This window comes from Calidris pugnax, unplaced genomic scaffold (assembly GCF_001431845.1).
Source record: "Calidris pugnax isolate Ruff unplaced genomic scaffold, ASM143184v1 scaffold120, whole genome shotgun sequence".
Classification (NCBI taxonomy): Eukaryota; Metazoa; Chordata; class Aves; order Charadriiformes; family Scolopacidae; genus Calidris; species Calidris pugnax.
Window position 1 is genome coordinate 486,040 of NW_015090867.1, and position 17,612 is coordinate 503,651.

Sequence of the window (17,612 nt, forward strand, 5' to 3'; positions counted from 1 at the left end):
TAAGAATTAAGACATAAGGGATTTTTATTATTATTTTTTACCTTCTTATTCTTTTCCCTCTATATTTCCCCTCCGGTGTCCAAGCTTATGGATCACAACCCAGGAAAAACCCCGGTTCCCAAGTGGCCGGGGAGGGTGTGGTGCCTCCCCCGGCTGCTCTCCCCATCCCAACCTCCAGCTCAGGCATGCGCCAAAAAAAACCCCCACTTTCCCCCTTGAGATCTACCCAAATCCTTCTCTTTTTACCCCTCGACCACCCTTACCCCTGCCCCCGGGGCGGCGATGGCTCTTCCCGTCCGTGCCCCCGCCGGGCTCCGCTCACACCAGACTTTTCCCGGCGGATAGAGCTTGGATCAACGGAGCCAACGTCACCCGGATCCCCCTCCTGCTCGGGGAGGGATAAACGGGCTTCAATGGGCTGGATAACCCCGGGGGATGAAGAGAGTTCAGCCTGGAGGAGGCCGAAAAAACCTGAATATATCAAATTTAAAAACTCCCAAGTGTTTAAAACAAGGTGAAGCAACGCAGCGGGTTTCTTCCAGTGATGAGTTTTACCTTCCCGAAGGGAAATATCCAGAGGGTGGAACCATGGTACATGGGGATAAATGATCTCTAAACCCTACAACAGCCCCCCAAAATCCGCCAGCAATTTAATTGTGAGTCTCCAAAACTGCATTTCTCCCTGGAAAACTTCTCTGCCGGGATTCAGGCAGGTTTTGCTCTTCTCCCTCACGGCTCCCAGCCCACGCAGAGCCCATTTCAGTAGCATTTCCCTCCGCAAAGTGCTTTATTTTAAACAAACCAGGCTCTAACTCAGGGGTTTTCATTCTGTATTAAGTTGCTACATATTTTGTTTTCTTGTTAATCAACAAAGCAATGCCACGGTCATCCTTCAAATACATAAAAAGCTTCTCTCGCTGTAGAATTTTTTTCCCTAACACGTGTTAAAGGTGGAAAAGGTACCATTAAAATAAAATAAAAAAAATTACAAAGTTACATTGCAAAAAGTCAAGGGAGGGAGAAAGTCAGAGTTTTAGTTCACATCGAGGTATAAAATTGATATTGCTGGTTTAGCCCAGGAGGAAAAGAGGGGTTTTTTTCCAGGTGTGATGGTGAGAAGGGAGCCAGTCCTGGTCCCAGTTTCACCGGGACGATGTGCCGGCACCGCTGCAAAACCAATTTGCAAATTAAAATCCTCTTTATTTCCACCTCCCCCTCCTCCTGCCACCCCCTCTTCCCGTACAGCATCCCTTGGGAGATGCTCAGTGCCCTCAACTGCTCCTTCCTGCGAGCGCTATTTGGCATGTTACAGCTACCAGAGAGGTTTGACATCATGGTTTGTTTTGTTTTTTTTTAAAAAAATCCCTAAAATTAGTGCAAATTAGAAAGGGGGGAAGGAGGAGGTTACGCGACCAGACGCAGGTTAAGGGAACGTTCTGGAAAAAAATCCGACCGTCAGTCTCCAGGTTTGCTTTGGGCAGCAAAAGTGTTAAACCCCCCCAGTTCTCAGCAGACCCTCATCGATCGACAGACGCTTCCCATCACCTGCGAATTATTGCAATAGAAATGTGCTTTTCTTTTTTTCTCGTTGTTAAAGAAGAGGAATTATTTGTGCTCTCTTGCCACCGAGCAGCGGGTCCTCGGCCGGGACCCGGCGCTGAAGCATCTTCAAACCGAGCCCCAAATTCTTGCTCCCCGTCACCCGCAGCCCTCGCTCGGCCCCGTCCTCAGCGGCTTCGCCCTGCTCATGGATTTCCTCTTTGTTTTTTCTTTTTTTGCTTTTTTTTTCCCTGTTATTTCCAAGGATTTGAGTTTTCGACCGGAGCCGCCACCAGCCAGAGCCTCGCGGGGAACAAATCCCATTTTGCAGAGGAGGAACCCCCCGAAGATGCTGCGGGTTGGCTCAGAGCCAGAGGGATCCAGGCAGATTCCGGGAGCACTCCGGGAATGTTGGGGTGTTGGGATCTGGTGGGGGATGTCCTGTGGGCAAACAGCTCTTCATGTGACACAACCCGGAGCTGGGGTGCTGGAGAAGCCTTTCACATCGCCGTCGGACCTTCAGAAATCTCCTCCAGCCTTTGCTCGATCATCAGCCGGAGGATGGAGTACCTGGAGAGGGGAAGAAGAAGGCAGATAAGATTTTGGCAGCATCAAGCTGGGCTTTTAACCCAAATTGCCAAGAAAAGCCTGGAATAACGCAAAACCCAATGGCTCGTGCACACATTAGGGACACAAAGCTGCACAAATGAATTTTCAACACCGAAATATAGATTCATCAATGACCTGGGTGATGGGACAGTGTCCCCTCAGCAAGTTTGCTGGTGACACAAAGCTGGGAGGAGCAGGTGACACACCAGGAGGCTGTGCCACCATCCAGTGAGACCTGGACAGGCTGGAGAGTTGGGTGGAGAGGAACCTGATGAACTTCAACAAGGGCAAGTGTTGGGTGCTGCACCTGGGGAGGAATAACCCCCTGCACCAGGACAGGTTGGGGGTGACCTGCTGGAGAGCAGCTCTGAGGAGAAAGACCTGGGGGTCCTGGGGGGCAACAGGATGCCCATGGACCAGCAATGGGACTTTGTGGCCAATGGCCTCCTGGGAGGCATTCAGAAGAGCGTGACCACAGGCCAAGGGAGGTCATCCTGCCCCTCTGCTCTGCCCTGGGGAGGCCGCAGCTGGAGAACTGGGACCAGTTCTGGGCTCCCCAGTTCCAGAAGGACAGGGAACTGCTGGAGAGGGGACAGCAGAGGCTACAAAGATGATGAGGGCCTGGAGCATCTCTCTGCTGAGGAAAGGCTGAGGGACTTGGGGCTGTTCAGCTGGAGAAGAGCAGACTGAGAGGGGATCTCATCGATGCTGAGCAAGAGCTAAAGGGTGGGGGGCAAGAGGATGGGGCCAGACTCTTCTCAGTGGTGCCCGGGGACAGGACAAGGGGTGATGGGCACAAACTGGGACACAGGAAATTCCATCTCAACACGAGGAAAACCAGCTTTACTGTGAGAGTCTCGCTGTTGAGAGTCTCCTTCTCTGGGGATATTCCAAACCTGCCTGGACACGTTCTTGTCCAACCTGCTCTGGGTGACCCTGCTCTGGCAGGGGGTTGGAGGAGATGGTCTCCAGAGGCCCCTTCCATCCCCTGCCAGTCTCTGATTCTGTGAAAGAACCCCCCAAGAATGTCATAAACTCCCATCATCTCCCTCCAATGGCACCAAGCCCAACATACTTGCGCATGAGCTTCTTCACTTCACGATCCTCCTCTTCCTCCAGCTTCTGGATGAAGCTCCTGAGGACGGGCATCTCGAATTTGATGTACTGAGCAACCTGGGTGGGAGAGAAATGCCAAGCCGAGCGATGAAGAGGGTGATGCCCCGATCCCACAAGGTTGAAGGCGACCTCACAGCATCCTCTCCCCAGATTTATCCAGGGAAATCAAGGACTCCCCGACTTTTGTGACAAACCCTAAAAGAAATGATGCTTCCTCTGCACGGCATGAACACCAGCTAATTGGAAAAAAACTCCACCTGAGGTTTATTTTATTTTACCCACTGGCTGCAAGACTTGACTCACAGAATCACAGAATCACAGAATCTTCTAGGTTGGAAGGGACCTCAAAGATCATCTTGTCCAACTGTCAACCCAACTGACAAAAATAGACACCCCCACAACAAACAAGGAGCATCATCACTAAACCAGACCTCCCAGCACTACATCAACCCGTCTTTTGAACACCTCCAGGGATGGGGCCTCAACCCCCTCCCTGGGCAGCCCATTCCAAGGGCTGAGAACCCTTTCAGTGAAAAAATTTTTCCTAATCTCCAGACTGAACCTCCCCTGGTGCAACTTGAGGCCATTTCCTCTCGTCCTGTCGCCTGTGACTTGAGAAAAGAGACCGACCCCCATCTCTCTACACCCTCCTTTCAGGTAGTTGTAGAGAGCAAGAAGGTCTCCCCTCAGCCTCCTCTTCTCCAGGCTGAATAACCCCAGCTCCCTCAGCCTCTCCTCATAAGACTTATTCTCCAGACCCCTCACCATCTTTGTCGCCCTTCTCTGGACCCGCTCCAGCACCTCAATGTCTTTTTTATGGTAGGGGGCCCAAAACTGGACACAGTACTCGAGGTGAGGCCTCACCAGTGCCCAGTACAGGGGGACAATCACCTCTCGGGCCCTACTCCCCACGCTGTTCCTGACACAGGCCAGGATGCTGTTGGCCTTCTTGCCCACCTGGACACACTGCTGGCTCATGTTCAGCCGACAGTCGACCAACACCCCCAGGTCCTTTTCTGCCAGGCAGCTCCAGCCACTCTGACTCCTTCATATGGAGAGCCCTGCACATCCCCGGCGTGTCACTGAATGCTGGTTAAGGCCAAATACACCCCAAAAGAGCCTCATTTGTGCTGATTTAAGGCAGGAAGGAGCCGGCAGATGGCATGAACGAGCCATTCCCCACCCGCTGCCCTTCCCCCGGCTGGAAAAAGCATCAACGACACCAAAGGCTGAGCAGTAATTGCTCTTCTGCCATCAGATCTGGAACGGCAAAACAGGGCTGGGGGCGTTTGCCCTCTGTTGGAGCTTAACGTTGGTCTTTAAGCACAAAATAAGATTTTTTTTCTCATGGGATGGGGAGTTTTCAGAGGGGAAAGCGGGAGAAAAGCAAAGTGATTCCTGCATCCCCAGCAGGGAGATGTCCCTCCGTGTTTTCCAGCCCCAGCTGCATCCCCAGCCCTTCCGAAAGCAGCGAGCATCCCAACTCACGTCATAGGTGACTTCTTCCACCTGGTCCTTCTCCATGAGGAAGACCTTGGAGACCTGCTCACAGGGGCCCTGCAGGATGCGGGCGATCAGGGGGTAGTCGCTGGCTCGTAGCTTCTGCTTCTCTGCAACGCCAAAAAGCACTCACTGGTGGTCAGCCCCATGGACAGGGGGGGATTTTGCCATGACTGACCCCCTTGGCTGCAGCAGAGAGAGGGGTTTTTGGCAGACTCACCTCCACTGGTGTGGACGATGTACAGGGCAAACTCCTCCGCCGAGTTTTCAATCTGAACAGAGACATAAATCACCATTAAAGTCCGTGTTTCTGCCCTGCAGCCTCTTTCCCAGCAGTTAAAAAAATAAATCAATCCCGTTATTTCACTCCACCGTTGCATTTTAATATGCACGGGCTATAAATTCCCCTGGGGGCAGAGCAACCCAGCAGTGGGGGAGGGGATCTAATGTACCTTGAATTTATTGAGCAGCAGTTTGAGGACCTGGGGGGTGGTCATCGTGCTGTTTATCCGGACGTTGGTGACGGAGCCGTACGCCGGCGTGAACACGGACGTCTACGGGGGGACAAAGTCCATTTAAACCGGGATTTCCCCAGCCACCCCTCGGGAGAAGGTCTCGGGGGGGAGGGGGGCTGGGGGGGCTGACCTTATGGTTGTAGAAGTGCCCGTTGATGGAGAAGCGGTGGCGGCGGATGCGGCACTGCTCGCTGGGGGTGCGGGAGCTGCCCCGACGCCGGACGCCCACGTCGCTCCGCGTCCGCATCAGCTGCGGCGTCTCCTCCGGCTGCGACTTGGTGGCTGGAAAAGACCCAGCAGGAGGAGGGGGCTGAGGTTTGGGGGCAAGAGAAACTCCCCCCGAGGTCCTACCCCAGCTGCAAAATATCGCCTGGGAGTCCCCCCATGGATGCAGAGTTCCCCATCCCCAAAATACAGCCTGATAAACCTCCCAGGACAGATTAAACCCACCAGTTTACACCACAACAGCTACTGGTTTATTCTTCCCAGCCTATTAATTCAGAATTAACTGCGTAAACCCAGGCTGCTACCTAGATAAAGCCTCTTCTCCTGGGGACTTGAGTATCTTTACTCGCTTTTCCGTAATTTAACTTTTTTTTTTTTACTTTTTTTTTTTTGTTTTTTCTCCTTTCCTTTAATGAGAACAGGAAAACGAGGCCAGCGCTTCAGATCTCTGCGTGAAAACTGGCCCGGGTCCAGATTATTATAAACTAGCTCTTCATCCATTTTTAATGAACCTCTCAGGCTCGAGCTGGGATGTTTTAATTCAAAGCATGTCGGCAGCAAGGAAAAAAAAAACCAACAACCAAATCTCTGCTGTGCGCTGCTCCAGATGCACCACGGGCCACGGTGACTAAGCACTCACGAGGAGCTGTGCACACACGTTATGCACTGATTTTTGCAGGCTTTTGGAGCAAAATATGATAAAAGACTCCTTTCTGGGGGGCTGGCAGAGGATTAACATCATATGGCTGCCTGAAATCACCCCTGGGTTATTTCTACGGTGCAACGCGTTGCGGGCATCACCCGGGCAAGCTTTAATTAAGGGGGGAAATAAAAGTGTCATCCGTGGGGAGATCAAAAAGAGAAAGTGGGGAAAAGCTGGAGGAGCAAGGATGGGGCAAAGGGTTTCCTGGATCAATGAGTTTTGCAAGTGCTCAGCTCCTCCCTGAACTGGGAAGGGCATGAACACCCCAAAGACGAAAGAATCAGCTGGTTCTTCTCTGCCTCCAGGGTGTATTTCTATATTTCCACATTTTTGCAGCCCAAAAGAATAAAAAAATGGCTAAGAACATCTGCAAAATGCCCCGATCGACTGAGAAAAACACATAAAGTAGGTTTTTCCAGCAGGAACGGCCAGTGGGACAGCTCTCACGTCCCCTTCATCTCCCCTTCATCGCTGCCTCCTGCTCAAAAGAAGGGGTTAACGAAGCGCGGGGCTGACGAGCTCTTCCCCCTCTCTACAGAGGAAAAAACCAGGGAGGGGAAAAAAACTTTGCAGAATTGTTGACTTCCCCATGGCAACGGCACTTCCCAACCTATTCTTCTTCCCTAAAAGCGGAGCTGCCGGGAAGGGGAAGCGCCAACATCCTTTTCCCTACGATCCCCCGAGGCTCTTTGCTCCATCCCCCTGGTTCTTTCCAAGCTCCTCTTCACCACATCCCACCCTTCCCCGACATAAAAACCCTTCAGAAGGGTTTTGGGCCAGGGGGGGTTAAGATTTTCTTGCTGCAATTAAATAAATTAAATCTGGGCACTTTGGAAGCTGCTTTAAATAACCTGGAGCAAGACGGAGACACTGATTTCTAGTGAAAAAAAAATGCCTGGTTGATATTTTTCTCAAATCAAACTGGAACATAAGGCAGCTGCTCCCAACCATCCAGCCAAATCCAACGGGATCCCAGCCCAGCTCACCTGCCCCATTCCCGGGAGACTCCGCGTTCGGTGTGGGCTCTGCATCCGTGACCTGGATGTCTGGCAAAGTGCTGGGCTTCAGCACGGACCTGGGAATCAAAAAATAAAATAAAAGATGGGTGCTTCGTTATCTTGCAGCTGCAGAGGGAACGATAACCAGCATCATTTCCCCTCTGAGCACCCACGGTGCTCTTCCCAGGATGGGAAGCAGCCTGGAGAAGAGAAGGCTCCGGGGAGACCTTGGAGCCCCTTCCAGTCCCTCAAGGGGCTCCAGGAGAGATGGGGGGAGACTCTTGATCAGGGAGGGGAGCCCTAGGAGGAGGGGGAAGGGTTTGACACTGGAAGAGGGGAGATTGAGATGAGATTTTGGGAAAAACTTCTTTGGTGTGAGGGTGGTGAGAGCCTGGCCCAGGTTGCCCAGAGAAGCTGTGGCTGCCCCATCCCTGGAAGGACATGGAGCTGTTGGAGGGGGCCAGAGGAGGCCCCGGAGATGCTGGGAGGGCTGGAGCCCCTCTGCTGGGAGGGGGGGCTGAGAGAGTTGAGGGGGTTCAGCCTGGAGAAGAGAAGGCTCCGGGGAGACCTTGGAGCCCCTTCCAGTCCCTCAAGGGGCTCCAGGAAAGCTGGGGAGGGACTCTGGATGAGGGTGGGGAGCTGTAGAATGAGGGAGAAGAGTTTGACACTGAAAGAGGGTAGAATGAGATGAGATTTTGGGAAGAACTTCTTTGGTGTGAGGGTGGTGAGAGCCTGGCCCAGGTTGCCCAGAGAAGCTGTGGCTGCCCCATCCCTGGAGGGGTTCAAGGGCAGGTTGGAGGGGGCTTAGAGCAACCTGGGCTGGTGGGAGGTGTCCCTGCCCAGGGCAGGGGGTGGCACTGGGTGGGGGGGTCCCTTCCAGGTCCCTTAATGTCCCTTAAGGTCCCTTCCAACCCAGTTCTATACATCCTATGGATTTGGCAGATCGCTGTAGGGTTGCAGCGCAGGTTATTTCCAATATAAACCATAGAATTTATGCCAAAGGGGGTTTGCCAAAGCTGGGGGTGTCTCTGTGTGTGTGTGTGTGTCTTTGCAAAAAGCAGGGTCTTTGCCAAACGGGGGGACTTTGCAAAGTCGAAACCAAGCGCCTTTATTTCAGACTTGGCTTCTTCAGGGTGTTGCACGTTGGCCAAAAACCCCCAAGGAGCCAGCCAAAGTAGCTGGGGTTGCATCTGCTGCCTTGCTGAGGTGGGGTTGTGGGGGAGGAAAAGCCAGGGGAGGGGATGTTTTCTTTTCCCTCCACTCACCCGTGGGCTCCCAGGTTGCAGCCCGAGTGCCAGGAGGAGGAGGAGGGCGGCGGGCGGATGCGCTGGTTGTCGTCCTGCATCTGCAGGCGGATGGGACGGCGCAACCCCCAGGAGATGTTGAGCAGCCCCTCCACGATCAGCTCGCCTTCCTCCTGCACCAGAGATGGGCAGCTCAATATCCCAAATGCAAACAGCCACGAACGTTACTAAAAGGTGGGTTTTTTTTCTTTTTTTTTTACGTCACAAATCTGAATGACACCCAATTTCCTTATTTTCTCTCCTGTTTCTTACCTCCCGGTGCCGCAGCTGTAAGTTTTGCCCTTCATAGTAGATGTTGTATGTCTTCAAGTGTAAGAGAAGCTCGTTTCTAGGGAAAAAAAAAAAAAATAAAAATGGGAAAGATGCTGAGAAGAGGTTTGGAGGAGCGAGGGGGAATGTTGCAGGCACCGCTCGGTACCCGGCGTGGTACCTCCTGAGCCTGGTGGGGGGAAATTTTGGGGGTCTGGGAGAAAACAGGAATTGCTGAGGAATTGCAATGAACCTGCTACACTGCTGGGGGGCCCAAAACACCCTATTTGCCCCAAATTAAGCTATTTGCTGCATCTAGCCCTCCCTTGTTGAGGGTATCTGCTGCGGGTTCAACCAGGGGTTGCCCTTTGCAACCACGAGTAGGGGGGACAAGCTCCTCTGCAACTGTCCCCTCCATAAAACTTGCAAGAAGATGTAAGAAAACCCATCAGACCCTGGTGGAGTCAGTCACAAGGCTGAAAAGCAAGGAAATTTTCGGAGCACCCAAGCCCTCGGGTCATGCTGGAGTCACAAGTTATCACAGGAGCCTTTATCACGGCGGCTCCTGACCTCGAGCTCCAATGAAAAGTCTGAGCCCGGCTCCAGTTGCAAATGAAAAATTAAAATAAAAATGAAAATAATAAAAATAAAAAAATTAAAAATAAAATTAAAATTAAAAATAAAAATAAATGACCCAGGATGTCTAAGCACATCTCCGAATCACGGGGAAGCAATGCCTCTGGCATTAATTCATAAAGCTGTCACTAATTCAGCTGGCTGATGAAGTTTCAGGACGCCTGGCACCACCAGACTTAGTGCAAAGCAGCACAAATCGCAGGGATTTGGGGCCATACAAAAGAAAAAAAGGAGAGGGAATATCATGTATAGGCTTTATCTCCTCCAAAATCTTCCTTGTAACTTAGGAATCATTTCACTTCTTTACCAAAGCATAAAAGACCAATTACTAATCGGGCCCTTTTCCAGCAAAACCTGTATTTCACAAAAGTTTATAGAGCATTTGGCCACGCTGCTAAGGAAAAAAAATTAAAATCCCATCAACAATGCTTTTTCTTTTAAAGAAAATTGCCGTTTCTTGCCCCAGAGTGGTTTTTTTGTCCCAAATCCAACCTAATTGAGTTAAAACCCAGGGTCGCTCCCCTCCTCCCCAAGAAAAAAACCCGGAATATTGCAAATAACTCCCCTTCCACCCGCACCCCCCGGATCCCTGCGTCCCAGCCCTGCTGAGGGTCTTACTTGGAGATGTATTTGTCTTTTCCGCAGGGAACCAGGTACTCGCAGCCGCCGTAATCCATCCTCCTGCTCCTCTTTCATGGGAGCTGAATTGCAAACAGGGAGGAGAAAAAAACAGTGGCGTGAACCTCCCCGTCACCACATCCCCGACACCCACCCCTGGATAATGGGGGGGGGAAATAATAAACCAGCTTGGATTTTGGAAGAGCTCTTGGGAAAAGGCTCCGGGGGATGAGCCGTGGGTAAAGTTTGAGGTGGCTCCTGCTGGAAAACCCATGGGGAGGGAAGGAAAATCAGATAAAGGGAGCAGCCTTGTAAACTCACTGAAAATTTAATAGGGGCAGAGATAGGCTTACGCCAACATTTGCATCCCCCGACCGCCCCGGCGATGCAGCACCTGGAGGTGGAAGGGTTAATGAGCAGGATTTGCTCCTTTTCCCCATTTATTTGGCTGGGGTTTTGCCCCAAAGCTCCAGACACACCGGGCTGGAGCCTGATGATGCCTCCTCCCGACACCAGGATGCAGGCACAAGGGCTGACTTTCCCAGCAAGAGATGCTGGGCTGGTTCTTTTATTTTATTTATTATAGAACCACTTTTTTTTACGATATCAGTTCAATTTTGGCGCCAGAACATCTCCCTCGCTCTCATGCAAAATCTTGCAAAGTCCCCCCAAAATCCCACCTTTGCAGTGGCCCCGGCTTAAAGCGCTGGAGTGATTTTTGGATGCTACAGAGTGGAATGAAAATGAGATTTAGGGTGAAGCCCTCAGGGTCGCTCTCAGGCTGAGAGCACTTGGGAAATCAGACCTTGAAGTGCAATGTTGGGGCGGTTTTGAGCGATGAGAAAAGGTTTCTGGGGTTGTGCTTTTCCCCGGGTGTTCGGGCAAACCCTCCTTTTGTTTTTCCTGGGTCTCTCCCCTCCCTTCCCTTGTCCAGAGAGAGAAACCGAGGTGAGAAAAGATCCACAAACTGCTCTTTTCTTCCACCTCCCACATCGCTTCCTCCCAATCCCCTGGGAAACAAACCCATTTTCCTGCCAAAAGACCAAAGAACCCACCACACTCCCCAGGCGGATAAATGACTCAACCAAGGCTGTGCAGCAAAACCTGTGCTGGAGAATGGACCTAAAACCTCAGCAGTGTCAATCCCTGCTTCTTACCCTGCACACTGGGATATATTCTGGCAGATAAATTATATACAGCAGCAAAAATACTCTTGAGTCCTGCTTCAAACCACAGAAGAGGTTGCAAAAGAGAAGCTGGTGCAGAAAGAGGCAGGGGAAGGGCAGGAAACCGACCCAGCCCCGGGGCTCCAGGAGAAAGCAGAAGAGAAACCCGTCACCGAAAAATGGCAACGGAAAAGCTGACGAAGCCTCGAGTTTCCTGACGAGCCGAGGAGCCACGCGAGCATCCCGGCAAAACCCGCATCAACCCTCCTCCCGCAGCCAAAACTGCCTCTCCCGCACCCAGCCCTCCTCCCCATGGGGATAAACCCAATAATAATCCTATTTATCCCACAAAAGTGCTATCGGGAGGGGATTTTGTGGCCGGATTTGTGGCTTTGGGATAAATGACGGAGCGGCGGCCGCACGGCACCTGCGGCGGCCGGGATCCAAATTTGAGGGTGCCCAAATTTGAGGGTGAGATACGGGAAGGGGTAAGAAACGAGCATCTGGCTTGTGGGCGGCCCCTGAAAGAGGATGAAAAAAGCTCTGGGGAAGTCACCACGAAGATCTAAGTGGATGGAGGAAGGACGAAGCGACACGACACGACACGGTGCTCGGCTCATGCAAAAAAATGTTGCCAAAAAAATACCGAAACGGTTGAAGAACCCCCCAACCTCTCCAGCAGCACAGACTCTTTGCTGTCGCAGGGGGTTTCGCCCCGTGGCATCGCAGGGATGCAAAGGGGTGAAGCCAAAGCCCCGGTTCCCCGGGGAGGGGACAATGGGGTGAGCTCCAGCCCAAAAACCGACTCATTTTGGGATGGAAGGGGAACCCCAAGATGCAGGTTCATCTCCCTGAGCTGAGGAGCCCGGTTTCCTGTTTACCACCGCTGCCACCTTCGCCTCCGTCATCACATCCCCTTCCGAGCGAGCAAGGAAAGGGGCAAATTCTTCCTTTTTTGGGTCTCGAGAGCACCAGGCTGTGGGGGGAAGGGAGCAGCGGCCGCCCGGAGATCCCCAGAGACCAGCTGTGCTGCCCCCCCCCTGTTTTTCTGCCATGGCTTTGGTGAAAGGCTGGAAATGGCCAAAATAAAAGGGCTGGAAATGTAGAAATTGCCCAATGGGTTGCTCAACCTCAGCAGCTCAGCATGATCTTCATTTCCCAGCACCCTCCTGCCTCAGTTTCCCTGCTCGGAGCTGACACATTTCATCATTTCATTTGTGCCTGAGCTTTTGCTGCGTCTTGTGCTTTTAAAAAAAAAAAAAAAATTCAGATCAAATCAATTCCCCCTGCACACGTGGCAGGAGGATTTCATAGGATTTCAGCCCTCTCTGCCTTCCAAGAGCCGGCGGCTGCTCTCCCAGACGCTTTCAGGCCTGATGGACCCCAGACTTATTCCCCCCCAACTGAAAAATAATTAAGAAAAATAATTCCTGAGACCCTTCCCTGCATCCCTACGGCCCCATCTGCTCCGGGGGTGGGGGGAGCCTGGCCCCCCTCGCAGCCCCTCACGTGAGAGGGAATGAGCGCTCGCTTTCGCCGAGCTCCCGTGGAGATGCACAGCTCAAATCCAACCAAAAAAAAAAAAAGAGTAAAAAAAAAAAGGTAAAAAAGGAAAAAAACCAAAGCCAAAGATCATGTTTTCACCAGGGATGGTCTGGAAAGGAAAGGAGTGTTTTTTGGGAGGGTTTGGCTTCCTCGGGGATGCTCTGGCCGCATCCCTGCCGTCCCTTTGGCAGCATCTCCCCGCTCGGGCGGGAGCCGCAGCTGAGGCTTCCCCCGGGCCCCGCGGGGGATTGTGGGAATATCCCGCTCCCCGGGGAGGCCGCGACGCTCCCTCCTGCCCCGACCCCGCAGCCCAGGGCGCCTTTTCACCGGCCCGACCCCGCATCGATCCCGCCGCAACCGGCGGGAAAAGCATCCCCCGGGTGGGGGACACAATTCCTCCCTGGCGGGCACCGGGACCCCCCGGGACACGACCCCGCGCTCTCACCCGGTTCTGGCAGATCCTCGGCTCGGTGCCCGGTGCCCGGTGCCGGCTCCCGCCGGTCGCCGCGTCGGTGGCTTCTGGCCCCGGGCGTTATTTTGGAACCGGGATTTCTCCCGAGCGTCCGGCCGCCGGTCCCTAAGCGCGAAGGTGCAGCAGCTCCATTGTTTTCCAGCGCTGCTATTGTTCCTCGGCCCCAAACGCTCAGCCCCGTCCTGCCGAGGGGAAGGGGGAAGAAGGGGGGGGGGCGGTGGCAGAGTCACCCGGGAGTGATGCCCCCCGGGCACCGGCTCCCGTGGGGACAAGTGGAGGGACACGTTGGCCACACTCAGTAGGTCAGACCCCCCCCCAGACACACACCACCCCCCCGAGCAGAGCTGGGGGCCATCCACGGCTTGTTTGGGGCTACGGGGAAAAGAGCTGGGGGGGGTCTCCACGGGGGGTGCCACGGGGGTGACAGAGAAGATGTCGCGACAGGACAGGGGTGCTTGTGGCTCCCCCCCAGCCTGCGGGAGTAGCCAGCCCGAAAAGAGAGGGTGATGCCAGGGATGCTCGCTGGGTGCGGAGGTGACACCCCCCCCCCGGGGCGTGGGGGTTTTTTCTCATTGGCCAAGCCGCGTCACGGGCGCCGGCCACGCCCCCGGGGTAGGCGGGGCGGGGCGGGGCTGCGGGGTCGAAATCCCGGGGGACAGCCCTCTCCGGCACCCGGGGTCACCCCGACACCGGGAGCCCAAGGGACAGCCCTCAGCCGGTGCCAGGGTCCCCCCCCCCGGAGGATGCTCTGCTTCTGGTACCCGGTTTGTCCCGGTTTCACTGGGATCCCAAAGGATGCTCTGTCTCTAACCCCTGGTTCGGGCTCTGGGACTGCATTCCCGAAGGACATTTCCTGTTTCTGGCACCCAGGTTGCACCCCAGAAGCAGGATCCCAGAGGATGACCCATCCCTAGTGCCAGGACCAGGATCCCAAGGGATGCTCCATTTCCAGTGCCAGGACCAGGATCCCAAACAAAAGATGCCCCAGTGCCAGGACTGGGATCCCAAGGGATGCTCCGGTTTGTCCCGGTTTCACTGGGATCCCAAAGGATGCTCTGTCTCTAACCCCTGGTTCGGGCTCTGGGACTGCATTCCCGAAGGACATTTCCTGTTTCTGGCACCCAGGTTGCACCCCAGAAGCAGGATCCCAGAGGATGTCCCATCCCTAGTGCCAGGACCAGGATCCCAAGGGATGCTCCATTTCCAGTGCCAGGACCAGGATCCCAAACAAAAGATGCCCCAGTGCCAGGACTGGGATCCCAAGGGATGCCCCATCCCTGGTGCCAGGACCAGGATCCCTAAAGATGCCCCAGTGCCAGGACCAGATCTCAAGGGATGCTCCATCCCTGGTGCCAGGACCAGGATCCCAAAAGATGCCCCAGCCCCAGTGCCAGGACCAGGATCCCAAGATACCCCACTGCCAGGACCAGGATCTCAAGGGATGCTCCATCCCTGGTGCCAGGACCAGGATCCCAAAAGATGCCCCAGCGCCAGGACCAGGATCTTAAGGAATGTCCCATCCCCAGTGCCAGGACCGGGATCCCAAGGGATGTCCCATCCCATGCACCAGGGCTGGAAATGCTTTTATGATCGGCTCCAGCTCTGTGCAGGACTCCCAGAGGGAACACCCCGGGCTGCATCACATCAGCTAAAGTGGTTATTTTTGCCTTCGAATGCCCCAAAACCTGTGACATCCAGGGCCAGAGCTCTGCAGGCATCGCACGTCGCTCTTTGGGGTGCGATGGGGCCGTGCACTGGCAGCAACCAGCCCCCAACCACGGCCACGGGATCCCATCCGGATCCAAAACCGCCCCCGAGAGGGGGATTGAAAAGGAAATAAATTCAAAATAATAATAATAATAATAATCTGCCTGGAAGCAGATGGTGCAGCCTGGGGGTCATGGTTACCTCCCAAACGGTGCTCAGCCTCCAGCCTCTGCTCCCGGGCTGTGGGTCCCATCCCGTCCACACACCCCACACCCCCCGGGGAGGGTCTGGGGGGGCAGGGGGGGTGCTCAATATTCCAGCAGAGCAGCAGCACGGCCGCGTCCCCCCGCCTTTGTCTGTTCCTGACCTTTCCCAGTGCTTTGTGGCTTCTCCGGGCTTTTTTTTTTTTCCTTTTTAAGGAATTTGCCTCGAAACAGCCCACACGAAGGGGAAAAAAGAAAGAAAACCCAACCAAAAAAACAAAGAAACAATCTAAACAGCTGCTTTAGCAAAACAAGCAAGTCTTTACAACCGCGGATTGTAATCGGCCTTTTTTTGGTTGTTGTTTTTCCTATTTTTTTTTTGTTTTCCCACTCGTATGTAAAATATGAGAAGTTCAGGAGGAGCCATCTGGCTTGGGGAAACACTGACTCGGCGAAAGGGAGGGGGGACCTGGGGGTCAGTATTTATATTCCAGCAGCATCTCGGAGCTGGCGGGGGATGAGAGGCCCTTTGTGGCCGGGAGAGCCCGGCCGCGCCGCACAATGGAGCCCCGGCCGCCCGCGCCGCGCAAAGCCCGGCCCCAAAACCCAGGGGTTTAGCCCCAAGATGAGAGAGAGAAAGCTTCTACCGTACCCCGCAGCCCGCGGGGTGGATGAGATTGGAGAAAAAAAAAAAAATAAGAAAAAAAAAATAGAGGGTTTTGGCACCTGCACAAGCACAAGGAGGAACTTGGTTGAAGAACTGGGGTTAAATCCGGATTTTGGGACATCCTGCTCCTTGCCTTCACTGCACAGCACTGAACTAGCAGCCTGGACAGAGGCCTTTATTTACCAAATAAAAGGAATTTGAGCCAATTTTGTCATATAGGACACCCTGAGAGGCAGGGAGGGGCTGCCAGCTCCTCCTTCCCCCGGAGCAGGATCCCGAGTGGAATCAAACCCATGTGGAAGGAGACCAAAGCTTCAGCCCCGACGTGGTCCCCACCAGTGTCCGTGAGCCCGAGCATCCTCCCACCTGCCAAAAATCTCCTGGGAGAAGGATGCTCCGGAGCCAGAGCCGGGGATTAACCCATGGGGATGCTCCTGCACCCATTTCACAGGTTAAATCAGTATTTCTGTGCTAAACACCCCGTGGGCAACGGGGCTGATGCCTTTTAAACCACTGGCTTTGCTGGATTTACAGCCCTTTCCGCTCCCGGAGCTGAGCGGAGGTCAAGGACCTCACTCAGACCCAAACATAAAGCACCAGCTCCAAAATTCTCCAAAATTCGAGTCATTTCCCCCCAGGCTGAGCAAGCCTCCAAACTCCCATCTTTCGTACCCTGGCAGCTTCACGTTATTTCAGTTTTTAAGACCCCCAGGATAATTGTCAGTAAATACCAAACACCATGACGCGTTGGGATGCACGTTGGCTTGGGAGCATCTGGTGGCCGTTACGCAGCCTCTGGGAACCAGATGGGGAGAGACGTGGCTTTTAGAAAGTCTTTTGCTCACACCTCATGCCTGTTTCTTTGAAACACAAAAGGCCTCTTCTCACACCTCATGCCTGTTTCTTTGAAACACGGTCCCTGTCCTCCTTTGAGGATGTTTCAGTCATTCCCAAAATCCCCAGGTTTAGAGATTTCTCTCCGGGATAAAGCTCTTCTTATTGGGTCGATGCAGCTGATGCTGAATTTCAACTCGGGCAAGACACCAGGAGAAAACCCAATTATTTCCAGAGCTCTGACCCAGTAGCACAAAGGATTAATGGGGATTGAGATCAGAGCTCTTCCCATCACCCACCCAAACCCAGCCCAGCTCAGGAACGACTGGAAATCCCTCACCCTGGTCCAACAGCTGCTCCACCTTCTCTGATCTCAGATCTGCTCCCGCCCCCTCTCGCTGCTGATTTAGGGGGCTTTTTGCCATTTTTCTTCCCATCTGACGACACCGGGTTTGGACCAGTCACGACACGCTATGCCTGTGTTAAGAAAGGGACTTGGGTGCATTAATTCCCCCCAAAATCACAGTAGCTGGGAGCCCTTGAAGGCTGACAGAGCTCTGGAGGTGCCGTGGGTCCTCAGCCAGACCTTCCCAGTCCCAGGTCACCGCGGGCAGCCGCCGCCCCAGACCCACATCGGGGATTTCCAATCACAGCTCCAGAGAAAACAAACAAGTTCATTAAACAATTTAGGACGAGGAAAGGTGGTGGTGAGATGATTATTCCTGGGCACACAGCAGCCCTGAGAAGGGCCCAGGAGACTTTGCTTTGGCTACAGATTGCCTAAGGCAGGGCAAGAATTTGGGAAATTCCCAACTCTAAGGCTTTAGGAAGGGAATTTGTCCCGAGGAGGCCCTGGAGATGCTGGGAGGGCTGGAGCCCCTCTGCTGGGAGGGGGGGCTGAGAGAGTTGGGGGGTTCAGCCTGGAGAAGAGAAGGCTCCGAGGAGACCTTGGAGCCACTTCCAGTCCCTCAAGGGGCTCCAGGAGAGATGGGGGGGACTCTGGATC

The 17,612-nt window shown here is 53.8% G+C and overlaps 1 protein-coding gene across 1 annotated transcript; it reads right to left on the reverse strand.

Annotated features, from left to right (window-relative positions):
- Positions 1–813: 813 nt before the first annotated feature.
- RASSF2 (Ras association (RalGDS/AF-6) domain family member 2) lies at positions 814–15,190 on the reverse strand. Its single transcript, XM_014945448.1, has 12 exons — positions 15,104–15,190; positions 13,169–13,377; positions 10,013–10,095; positions 8,762–8,837; positions 8,471–8,622; positions 7,194–7,282; positions 5,410–5,561; positions 5,217–5,318; positions 4,985–5,036; positions 4,753–4,874; positions 3,224–3,321; positions 814–2,109 (listed from the first exon to the last, which is right to left on the reverse strand). Exons 3-12 carry the CDS (start codon positions 10,069–10,071, stop codon positions 2,040–2,042), a joined length of 972 nt encoding a protein of 323 aa, XP_014800934.1. The 5' UTR covers positions 10,072–10,095; positions 13,169–13,377; positions 15,104–15,190; the 3' UTR covers positions 814–2,039.
- Between the last annotated feature and the right edge of the window lie 2,422 nt (positions 15,191–17,612).

Bases quoted from the DNA above. Each gene is read 5' to 3' on its own strand.
- RASSF2 (XM_014945448.1), bottom strand. From the start codon at position 10,071: ATGGATTACGGCGGCTGCGAGTACCTGGTTCCCTGCGGAAAAGACAAA. The intron at 8,838-10,012 runs GTAAGACCCTCA...TTTTTTCCCTAG, and splicing joins AAAGACAAATACATCTCCAA to AAACGAGCTTCTCTTACACT. The intron at 4,875-4,984 runs GTGAGTCTGCCA...TTGGCGTTGCAG, and splicing joins CATCGTCCACACCAGTGGAG to AGAAGCAGAAGCTACGAGCC.